This window comes from Theropithecus gelada, chromosome 3, assembly GCF_003255815.1.
Source record: "Theropithecus gelada isolate Dixy chromosome 3, Tgel_1.0, whole genome shotgun sequence".
NCBI lineage: Eukaryota > Metazoa > Chordata > Mammalia > Primates > Cercopithecidae > Theropithecus > Theropithecus gelada.
Window position 1 is genome coordinate 107,297,585 of NC_037670.1, and position 12,232 is coordinate 107,309,816.

At 38.9% G+C, this 12,232-nt stretch overlaps 1 protein-coding gene across 1 annotated transcript in view; it reads left to right on the top strand.

Moving 5' to 3' along the window:
* The window catches only part of SEM1 (SEM1, 26S proteasome complex subunit), a 36,604-nt gene extending 24,847 nt beyond the window's left edge, over positions 1 to 11,757 (top strand). The window contains exon 3 of the mRNA XM_025380599.1: positions 10,790 to 11,757. Within this exon, the coding sequence (XP_025236384.1) occupies positions 10,790 to 10,889 (100 nt within the window). The 3' untranslated portion in view covers positions 10,890 to 11,757. The remainder of the gene's footprint in view (positions 1 to 10,789) is intronic.
* The last annotated feature ends 475 nt before the right edge of the window (positions 11,758 to 12,232 follow it).

Consider the following 12,232-nt stretch of genomic DNA (forward strand, 5'->3'; position numbering starts at 1 on the left):
TCCTGAGTTTACTTCTTGCTATATCCATATGTTCTCTTGAGTAATCTCACAAGTGTCAGCTGCTTTTAAACAAATTCCACATGTATGATTTCAAATCTCTTCTGTTTGGCCTGTCCCTGAAACTCTAATCTCATATATTCAGCTAACAACTTGATTACCTCTCCATGTCTGAGTATCTTAAAATTAACTTGTTTGGAAGCCTTCATTATCCTTTTCAAACCTGATCTTTCCTCCAGTCTTCCCCACCTCAGTAAATACACCCACATCCAACCCAATTGTTTAAGCCAAAATACAGAAACTTACTGAATCTTCTGTTCTCCCAATACCCAATCCATTGGTGAGCTCTATTAACTCTACCTCAAATGTATATTTCATGTAGTTAGTACACTGCTTGCCTTTTCCATTCTTCCCTTCCCCTTTCCTGTTGAATACTCATCTCCCCTGCCCCACCAACCCTTAGATATCCGTCCTTTCACATGGGCCATGTGACTCAAGGCAAGCCAACACCATTCCCAGCTCAGGGTGAGGTCTGCTTTATCTTAAGCCAATCTTAGTAATCCTGTGCCCCGTGCAAGTGATTGGATACAAGGATGGACAGCTTTAAATAAATTTGGGGCAATGAATCAAAAGGAGGGCTAGGAGCATCTGACAAAGAAAAATCCTGCTTCATAAAATAGCACATAAGGCCAGCCTTTCCCTCCAAATATAAATAAGGGAGCAGCTTGTCTCAATTGCTAGTGACAGTCATATAATAGCTATTCCAATTTGAGGGTGAAGATTAGAAAGTCTGGAAGAGGATTCTTTAATGATGTCATTGAGCTTGCTCTAGGACTAGGCTTCCTGTGAAACCAGCCTACACACGTCATTATTATTATTTTTTAAATTATACTTGAAGTTCTGAGGTACATGTGCAGAATGTGCAGGTTGGTTACATAGGTATACATATGCCATGGTGGTTTGCTGCACCCATCACCCTATCACATTAGGTATTTCTTCTAATACTATCCCTCCGCTAGTCTCCCACCCCCTGACAGGCTCCAGTGTGTGATTCCCCTCCCTGTGTCCATGCATTCTCGTTGTTCAGCTCCCACTTACGAGTGAAAACATGCGGTGTTTGCTTTTCTGTTCTTGTGCTAGTTTGCTGAGAATGATGGTTTCAAGCTTCATCCATGTCCCTGCAGAGGACATAAACTGATCTTTTTTATGGCTGCATAATATTCCATGGTGTATATGTGCCACATTTTCTTTATCCGGTCTATTATTGATGGCCATTTGGGTTGGTTCCAAGTCTTTGCTATTGTGAACAGTGCCGCAATAAACATACGTGTGCATGTGTCTTTGTAGTAGAATGATTTATAATCCTTTGGGTATATACCCAGTAATGGGATCACTGGTTCAAATGGTATTTCTAGTTCTGTATCCTTGAGGAATCGCCACACTGTCTTCCACAATGGTTGAACTAATTTACACTCCCACCAACAGTGTGAAAGCATTCGTATTTCTCCACATCCTCTCCAGCATCTGTTGTTTCCTGACTTTTTAATGATTGCCATTGTAACTAGCGTGAGGTGGTATCTCATTGTGGTTTGATTTGCATTTCTCTAATGACCAGTGATGATGAGCACTTTTTCATGTTTGTTGGCCACATAAATGTCTTCTTTTGAGAAGTGTTTGTTCATATCCTTTGTCCACTTTTTGATGGGGCTGTTTTTTTCTTGTAAATTTGTTTAAGTTCTTTGTAGAATCTGGATATTTATCTATTCAAAAGATACAATCTCTCTTTTGTCAAATGGATGGACTGCAAAAATTTTCTCCCATTCTGTAGGTTGCCTGTTCACGCTGATGATAGTTTCTTTTGCTGTGCAGAAGCTCTTTAGTTTAATTAGATCCCATTTGTCAATTCTGGCTTTTGTTGTCATTGCTTTGGTGTTTTAGTCATGAAGCCTTTGCTCATGCCTATGTCCTGAATGTTATTGCCTAGCTTTTCTTCTAGGGTTTTTATGGTTTTAGGTCTCAAAATAGTAAGAGCTATTTATGACATACTCACAACCAATATCATACTGAATTGGCAAAAACTGGAAAACCGGTACAAAACAAGGATGTCCTCTGTAACCACTCCTATTCAACATAGTATTGGAAGTTCTGGCCAGAGCAATCAGGCAAGAGAAAGAAATAAAGGGCATTCAAATAGGAAGAGAGGAAGTCAAATTTTCTCTGTTTGCAGATGACATGGTTGTATATTGAGAAAACCCCATCATCTCAATCCAAAATCTCCTTAAGCTAATGAGCAATTTAAGCAAAGTATCAGGATACATAATCAATGTGCAAAAATCACAAGCATTCCTATACACCAAGAACAGACAAAAAGGGAGCCAAATCATGAGTGAACTCCCATTCACAATTGCTACAAAGAGAATAAAATACCTAGGACTGCAATTTACAATACCTAGGGATGTGAAGGACCTCTTCAAGGAGAACTACAATACCTAGGGATGTGAAGGACCTCTTCAAGGAGAACTACAAACCACTGCTCAAGGAAATAAGAGAGGACACAAACAAATGGAGAAACATTCCATCCTTATAGATTGGAAGAATCAATATTGTGAAGATGGCCATACTGCCCAAAGTAATTTGTAGATTCAATGCTGTTTTCATCAAACTACCTTTGACTTTCTTCATAGAATTGGAAAAAACTATTTTAAATTTCATATGGAACCAAAAAAGAGCCTGCATAGCCAAGACAATCCTAAGCAAACAGAACAAAGCTGGAGGCATCACACTACCTGACTTCAAACTATACTACACGGCTACAGTAACCAAAACAGCATGGTACTGGTACCAAAACAGATATGTAAACCAATGGAACAGAACAGAGGCCTCAGAAATAACACCACATATCTACAACCATTTGATCTTTGACAAGCCTGACAAAAACAAGCAATGGGGAAATGATTCCCTATTTAATAAACAGTGTTGTGAAAACTGGCTAGCCATACACAGAAAGCTGAAACTGGGATCCCTTACACCTTACACAAAAATTAACTCAAGATGGATTAAAGACTTAAACGTAAGACCTAAAACCAAACGTCCTCATTTAAGACATCTTAGGTTGGGTGTTTTGTTACTTGTACCCAGAAATAGCTTAAATTGAGTACTCCCACTACTAGTATTAGTACTACCACTATTGCTTATTAGGATTTACTGCAATTATTACCTAGCTGGTCTCCCTGCTTCTTCTCTTTCTGCCCTCTAATCTAAAAAAAACACCACATTGTTAAAATTTAGATAATGTCACCGTTTTCCTTAAATGCTGTCAGTACTTAAAGCAGCACAAAATCTAAACTACTTGTAAAGCCCAATGTAGTCTGGCTCCTGCCAATCTTATTGACACACACCATTTGATTTTCAGTATTGCCATATTTTGATCACTTCTGAAGAGTAAATCAAAGATAAATGACCCAAGCAGAAAGTGATTAAACTACATGCAGTTGCTTGAACATGCAAAGGCCAGGTGCTTTTGCACCAGTAGTTCCCTGGGATGCTTGCCCTCCTCATCCGCTTAAGTCAGGCCTTCCCTGATCATTTAAGCTAAGGTATCTACTTGATTGTTCTACAACACGACCTCCTAAAAATTGCTCTCCAATACTGCCTGATTTTTTTGTTCACTGCTGTTGCATTGCAATGGCCAACTCCTTGTGTGTCAGAAACTAATGACAAACAGTAGCCAGAATATTGATTTCATTTTGCTCTCCACATATTTGCCTAGAGGGTTGATGGGTTGTCAAAAAGGTGGATACAAGGATAAATTCTATTTTATATTAGCTATAGCTTTAATTCACTGGTCAGGTAGAATTCGTTATAATGTTATTCTGATTCCTCTTTAGCTGTCATGAAATTGAAGAAAACTTATACTCCTACCCTCTTTGTTACCCTTGTAAGATGACTTTCTTAGACTAGGTGACTATTAGAGAAAGTCTTGTCACTTTTCACCGATGAGGATGATATTTAGAATTACAGGAAGAACCATTAGCTAACATTCCAGTGGTGCACAAAACATTTGAAACTCTAGATTATCATCTTCACCTGGGCCAGCACACCCCTGTTTACAATGTAACATTGTGTATTTCTCCTCTTAGTTACTGTTTTTGTTGTTGGTTGTGTTTATTAATGGTTTTCTGTTATAGACAGTATTCCTTAAAAGTAGAACTCCCATTGTATTCATGTTTATATCCCCTTGTCTTACTGTGGGTTGGTCTCAGAAGCAACTTAGAATAGAAATAAGGATTCAAATGTGAGTATTTTATTACAGAAGTGCTAGGGGAATGGGGAAGTGAGTCAGGAAAGAGAGAGAAGCTAAAAAAGAGTATATATCTAGCAAGTTACACCATAAGCAATTCAACTTCAGTTCCACTTGGGAACTCTAGGAGGCTATATACAACATATCTTAGAGTTATCCTGTCCTAGGGGAGGCAAGCCAGAGTATTTATCAACTCGTCAGTCATTGGTTGAGAGTTACTTGGGAAAATCCCCCAGTATCTTCTGGTATGACCCATGTGTAGGCAGAGTAGGCTCTGGCTACCATAGAAAGTATTCAGACAGAATTACAGTCGCTGGCAGCTGAAAGTGGAGCTCTGATTGTAAATGATGAAGAAATAAGGGCAGGGCACCAATCGCATCTGCTACATCACTTGGTGTGTCTTAAATATTTGCTATAAAGTGAATCTTGAAACCATTGAATCAAGAGATCAGAAGGATGATTGGCAGAATCAGCATAGATTAGGAAACAGTAGAGACCTTTTATAACAGTGAGAGATGGGCTTTGCCTTCCTTTTTGATTGTGAGTCACAAATCCATGTAATAAGTCATTTCATATCTAATTGGTTGTGCCTAGACAATTTAAACCTTATATCCTGCCAAAAGAGGTCAATCGAATCACTAACGACTAAGAAATATACTTTTTTTGTTGCTGCCTATGGTGAAATGTCTTTCAGAAAAATCTTCATTGCTTTTTGCTTTGACTAAAAATCATTTATCATTTATACCTTAATCAAAATATGACTAAAAATATGGCATCATTAAAGCTCAATAACTATTCAACAAATCGATCACCAAGATTAATCCCTTATTTAAGGTATAAATGATGTGCTTTTGTCTATGTTAGGGTTCCTAAATAAAGATTTAACAAAGATGTTTTAATTTTTCAAAGCTCGTACTCAAAAACAAAGACTATGGTTGGTATTTTATGTATAGAAATCCATGGTCCAAATTAATAGGATGTGTCTTAATGATTTCGATGATGATATTTCAAAGTAGTGGAATGGACGGGACAGTGATTTTATGAGAAGAGCAATTGCTTCTTTTTGCTAAAGCTAAGAAGGCCACTACAATGAGCCACAGAGATGACAATTTGTGTTTATGTCTTTTATATCTTTCAGCAGTTACTTCTTTGGTGATTAAAAAAGGCATGTGCAAAATTATTTTGGTTTCAGAGACATATACATCATTCCTCTTAAGTAAGACAGTTGAAAAAAAGCTATTGATTTATATATTGAAGAAGTTTCTTCATATTTTATAATTTAACTTGTTAAATAAGTCTTGTTTTGGAAGCTAAGTTTTCACCATTTGATGCAAGTCTATATAATGCTAGTTCATAATGTAGGGTCTAGACCAAGACTGTTTTATCAAACAATGCTGCTCGATTTTATTCTGCTTTACAAATTAAAATTTATTGTTGTAGACTAATAAAATTGTCTTTAAGTCAACTGACTCTGAAAGAGAGCATATATGCTTTTATTTTTCCATGGAAAGCTTTTTTTCTTAATTTTTCTCATCCAAATTAAATTTGATATCTCATTTTAAAACTATTTCAAGGTACAGAAAAATTTAGGGATAGTCAATCAGGAATTAAATAAGTGATGTCAAATGGTGTTCCCAGGAAACTGTGGGAAAGGGTGTGATTATGAGGCTCTAGGCACCCCTCTTTTGTTTCAGTCAGAGTAGTTTGACTTTTATTTGTTTTAGACATTGGAATTCAACATACAATTTCATTTGAAAACTTGATTCTGCTGCCTTTCTTTTAAAGTTTGATAACAGTGATCTAGATGTTCTACAATATTGGCAATTTCTCCTAAATACTACCAAGTAAGTTAGGTTTTACTTTCTGTCCAGATTCAGGGTACAACCACTTCATACTGTGAAAATTATAAACATTTTTCCCAAGTTTTCTGAGTCTCTGTCATCTATATATTTGTGACCATGATGTTAGACTTACAGAATTGGATGGATGCTTAAAAGGCATCTACCTCTACCACTTCATTTTACAGATGAAGAAATAACCTCAAAGCCATTGTGACCCATCCCCAAGGTCACACTGAGCAGAATCAAGAAATGAATCAAATTGGGTACTCTTCTCACTGCACTGAGCTTTCTCTTTTAGAGGTTCTATTTCACTAATTTTGAATATGGAATATTTGCTAGATATTAGGAAATATAAATGGCATAAAGAAAGTATGAGAACAAATAACATTGCAAAAGAAATTTATTCATTCAACAAATATTTATTGAGCAGCTACCAAGCATCAGGCGTTGTATTCACTGAAACTAGTCTGTTAGTTCACATATGAAAAACGTACGTGTGCTTTATGTGATGTTTGTTAATGCAAGTTAAGTAGATTGCTCCTGGACTTTAGGGTGAAAACTTCTTTTTTAATACTATAGTGGACATTGGTTTTATCTTGGCTACTGGGAACACATTGTCCTTTATGTTGCTAATAACATCTAGATTTTTTATGGGTAATTAATATCATCACCTCCTTTCCCTACTCCCCTTCCCCACTCTCCTTCATTTTTCTGCTGTCTTGGTGAGGCCAACTGAGGACTTTCTTAAGCAGAGATAATAATGATGAGGCAAACTGTCAATTCATTCAGCCCAGACCACTGAATAGTTCCTGCTCTGAGACCTTCTCCCCACCTTTGAGCCTATCTCCAGGCATGGCTCTTCAGTCTCATCATGGATTCTAATACCTCTCTCACTTCCTTTCAATCAATCCCCTTTCTGCTGAAGTTAATCAAAGTTATCTTGTGTTGCTTGCAACCAGTTAACCCTAAATGATATCTATAGCTCTTTGTGAGAGATTCTGTAATTGTTTATCAGATGTGACAACACAAACTGCTAGAGAAGAACAAGATCTATGAAATTAAGGCCTTTGTCTCAAAGTCCAAAACCTGAGTCACTGTACCAAGAAAAGATGATGCTAACCACCAACTGAACCTTTTAGCTCTTTGTTACCTTAACAAGCTTCATGTCGGGAGACCTGTTACACAATAAAGATAATTCCCTTCTCTCGATTATCTTCTCTCTATTTAGAGATGACTCCTGAGAAGCTGTCCTGGGCCTCTTACGGCTGTGAAGCACTGTCATCCTTTTCCCAGTCTTCATTTTGATCTGCTAAAGTACCATTGCGCTGGCCCTCTGCTGAGTGCTGTTGACCTTGTTCGCTGATTGCTTTTAGTGATTCCCTTTGGTGATTGATGGAACTGACTGGACAGTAATGAAAACAGGGCTGATTTGCTTTATCTTAGCAGGATTAAAGCCTGAAAACAAATCTAATTTTCTTTTATGGGGAATGGAAGTAGGAACAAAAGATTTTGATCAGTGTCTTAAAGTAACATGAAAGGAAGACTGGAGGATTTAATATGGTAAAAGGAAACTCTGTAAAGGAAAGGAAGCAGAACTGTTAGATTCCTAATGGAAGGAGTGGTGACTCTCTAATTTCCTTCTTAACAATAAATGCTGTTCACATGCTAGGCATGGTATATACTAGCCCATAGATCCTCTGTATAAATTTGTGATGTAACATGAGAGAAAAATATATGGGAAATGTAAAATAATCATGGGAAAATTGAAGAGGTTGGAATAGAGCATTGCACAGCAAAATTTGTCATCTTTACCGTTCCATGATATCTCTCAATAAAATTGTCAGAAATGTAACTTGTAGGTAATTAATGGAAAGTTCTTGAGTCCTTTACTTGTTTTTCTGCCATTGTTAATGAATGTAAAGGGTTAGCTATTAAAAACTGTAGCTTAGCACTGAGTATCATACACATATTTTACATTTATACACATATTTTACATTTAAATTTCAACTCTTTTAATAATTGTGGGCAAATAATAGGTAGCAGACTGGTCAGCCTTATCATAGGAGGATGAATTGTTGCAGGAACATTCCTTCTTCTTTCACATTTTCCCTGCAGGAATAAAGAGGTTGTTCAATCATTTAGCCTATATATAGGTAGAGAGAAAGGCAGCAGAAGAGCCCAGTGCAATGTTATTGCATTACTATAATCATAAAACTGTCAATGACTTAATCTCTAGGTCTTTATTTCATACCTAGAAAATGGGGATGTATGGGTCAAGGGCAGGGCCACTGTCAGCCTAAACAATGCCTCTATGTAAACTGGAAAATTTCACCCCTTCCTGCAGGAGAATTTAGCCTCACGAATTTGGCAAATGGAGCTCAGGCTAGATTTCAGCCTCTGGTTTCTTTCGCTGGATTCTCTTGTACAGAGTACAGCCTACATAGCTGTATGTAACAGCCCTGGTGTGAGTTCTTGGTTGCCTGCAACAGAATCCAACCCTAAATACGTTATGCCAAATGAGAATTTACTGGCAGGATATGGGAGTTCACAGATGAAGAGGAACCTGAGAAAGTAACAGAAGCTAGGACATCTCTGGCATCAGGACCTTAAAGTTGATTGAGGCTTTAACTCAGTAGCTGGACCCCAGGTGCTGCTACAAAGGATTTGGTGTCTGTCCACGTCCTCTTCCATCACTCACTTAGGATTTACAGTCCCAAGAGTGATGTTTGACTGCCTGGCCCCCTGGCTATAACAGGGAGCTGGTGGAGGAAGGAGCAGGCTCCCCAGCTTCTGAAGTAGGAAATGACAGTGAGAGCTGGCACTTAGTGTCCTCCCACTAAGACCACACACCATTTGAGTTATCCCCAAGGAGAGAATGGGGTGTTTTTAGGAAGCTATGTATGTGTGGAGAGAATTGAGTGCTGGATAACTATAAAATGGTAAATGTCTGTTATATACTTAGCTGTTAACGTCACCTAAACATATTATCTAGCTGTAGCTGCCATACAAAACTGCTCCAAAGATAGAGACATCAAGTGTTAGAACTAAAGGCATTTAAGTGACCAGTTTCCTGACCCAGTGTTTTAGTGCATGTCCTTTTCTCTATACATAGAAGTGATGGCAGAAACTGATGGCCTGAAAAGGAAAGAGAATATCAAGTGACAGTTCATAGTGAAATACTCAAGATGCAATTCTATGAATTCATTATTCCCCTTGATTCTCTGTAGTTTGCCCCATACTGTGTGCAGAAGACAGTTTTCTCCAGAGAAAGGAGAAAAGTCCTCAAATTTTATAATCTTTCCAAGATAGAAATGCACCTATATTTTCCACTTTTTCCTTTTTTGCCTTTTATTTATTTTGCGGGGGTGGAGTGGGGTTCAGGATGATGGCCATGTCCATGAATAACAGAGAAGTGGTCCTCACAATCAACGATGCTGCCTGTGGGGTGGACTGAGGTACTGTGTCCCCAGGCTGCTAAAATATCCAAACCCTTCCATGTCACCCACTCCTGCTCCTTCTTCCTCCATGGAGGACCCTGGTGCTTGTGCACAGCTTTCCAGGATGGAAGAGATCATAACAGGGATTCCATCTGTTGGCTCTTGCTCAAGAGTCTGCTGTTTTTCTCTTAGATATGATTTTTTAATGCCCATGAATATCCTCTGTGCACAAAATTTCTGGCCCAGCACAGGGTTCAGTGGAATTTGTCCTTCCCTTGATTCCTCATTCCTATTATGAAACCACACATTTCCTGCCATTGTATGCATTGTGTGTATACTTTTTTTTTTTTTTATTTTGAGACAGGGTCTTGCTCTGTTGCCCAGGCTGGAGTACAGTAGCTCAATCATGGCTCACGGCTGTCTTGACCTCATAAGCCCAAACCATCCTCCCATGGCTGTCTTGACCTCATAAGCCCAAACCATCCTCCCACATCAGTTTCCCAAGTATCTGGGATCACAGGCATGCACCACCACACTCAGTGAATTTTTTTTTCTTTTTTTTCTTTTTTTTTTTTTTAAGAAAAAGTCTCCTTATGTTGCCCAGTCTGGTCTCTAACTCCTAGGCTCAAGTGATCCCCCTCTTGCCTAGGCCTCTTAAAGCACTGGGATAACAGGCGTGAGCCACCACACCCAGCCTGTATACTTCTTTTGATGGAGCAATGTTCATTCATTAAAATATAGGTATAAATACTGTCCTATAAGCCCTAGTAATATTCTAAGCCCTGGTTGATTTACCTATTTTCTTGGCAAGTAAAGCCTAGATGATCATAATTATAGATCTCTGGTGGATCTTAACAGTCTAGTGGTGGAGACAAGGAAGAGAGAAGTGGACAAATGTGTAAATATGTAATTACAAATTATGAGGAAAATAATTTTAAAGAAAGAGCTAGACTCTGTAATAGAGAATAGCAAGAGTGGGACCTACCTAGAAAGAATGACCATTAGGCTTATCTGAGGAACATATAAGTCATGATCTAAAAATTTGGCTGGCGGGAGTCAGGGAGAGGGGAGATAGAGTGGGGATGGGACTGGGGCATGAGAGGTATACATTTTTCAGGATGGGCCAGGCTTATGCTGTGGTCAAGCAGCCCACAGATCACAGTGGCTTGATACTTAAAAGTTTGTCTCTTGCTTGGATAAAGTCTGTTTTCCAGGGCAACTGTACTCTTGATGATAAAGGTCTATGAAACCCCATATGGCTGCTATATTCTCCATCAAAAGGGAAGGATGTGCAGTGCTTTCCTTTGCTGTTAACAGATCATCAACCTGTATGTGTTCATGAACCCACCTAACTGCAAAGAGCTGGGATGCACAGGAGTGGAGAGCTATTGTTGAGCACTAGTCATGTGGATATGTGCAGGGAGTCAGTGAGGAGGGAATGGGGTGGTGTGACAGCATTTCAGGCAGAGAGAGCAGCCTGGGTGAAGGAGTAGCCTGGGCGAAGGTCCAGCCTAGGTGAGGCAGGATTGTGGTTAGCATACTGCAGTATTGTTGGGTAGTAAGAGATTATGACACTTCCTGTAGCTATATAACAGGGGCTTACTTGAAGGGTGACCCTATTTATTGTTTCAGTCACCAGAGTTCAGCGGAAAGTCATGTCTTTCATATAAAAAGGAGGTCAGGCACAGTGGCTCATGCCTGTAATCCCAGCACATTGGGAGGCCAAGGCAGGTGGATTACCTGAGGTCATGAGTTTGAGACCAGCCTGGCCAACATGGTGAAACCCTGTTTCTACTAAAAATATAAAAATTAGCCAGACATGGTGGTGCATGCCTGTAATCCCAGCTACTCGGGAGGCTGAGGCAGGAGAATTGCTTGAACCCGGGAGGCGGAGGTTTCAGTGAGCCGAGATTGTGCCACTGAACCCCAGCCTGGGTGACAGAGCGAGACTCCGTCTCAAAAAACAAAGAATAAAAATAAAAAATAAAAATAAAAATTAGAAGAAATGACTTCCATGTTTTATTAGTTTATTAACTATCTGCCTCCTAAAAGACAGATGGCTATTAATAATAATTTTATATACTATGTGTGATAAATATAACATATGCATTTTTTCACTTAATTCTAAGTAGTATCATTTTCCCCATTTTACAGATGATAAAACAGAGAAAAACAGACTAAGTGATTTACTTAAGGTCACACCTCTGATAAGTGATACCCAGGCAATCTGACTCAGGTGGTTTTTGGCCACTATACTACTCTCATACAGCTGAAAAATGTTTTCTTGGTGTTGGCCAGGAAGGACCCTGGTGACCAGGTGCCTGATCCTGTAGAAAAGGAAGTGTTACTGCATCTTGCAGGGGCAGGACAGAGGACAGGGAAAAGGTATGCATATAGTGTGCTAATGAGGTTATATTTCCTTTTAAGAGTTAGTGTTTATCCTAATAATCAGATTTGGGATGGTGAGAAGCCACTATTTTGTTAGCTTAACTGGAGAGTGTTCTTCCAGTGGTGTTTTTTTTGTTCTTTCATACTAAGTGTTTCTGGACACTTCAGCCTGTTGCAGTTGGAGAACCAAAGGTACCCCTCCTCCAGTGCCCAAGTCATAGAGACGCCATCCAGGAAATGATGGTACTCAAAATCAAAGCATGAAAAAC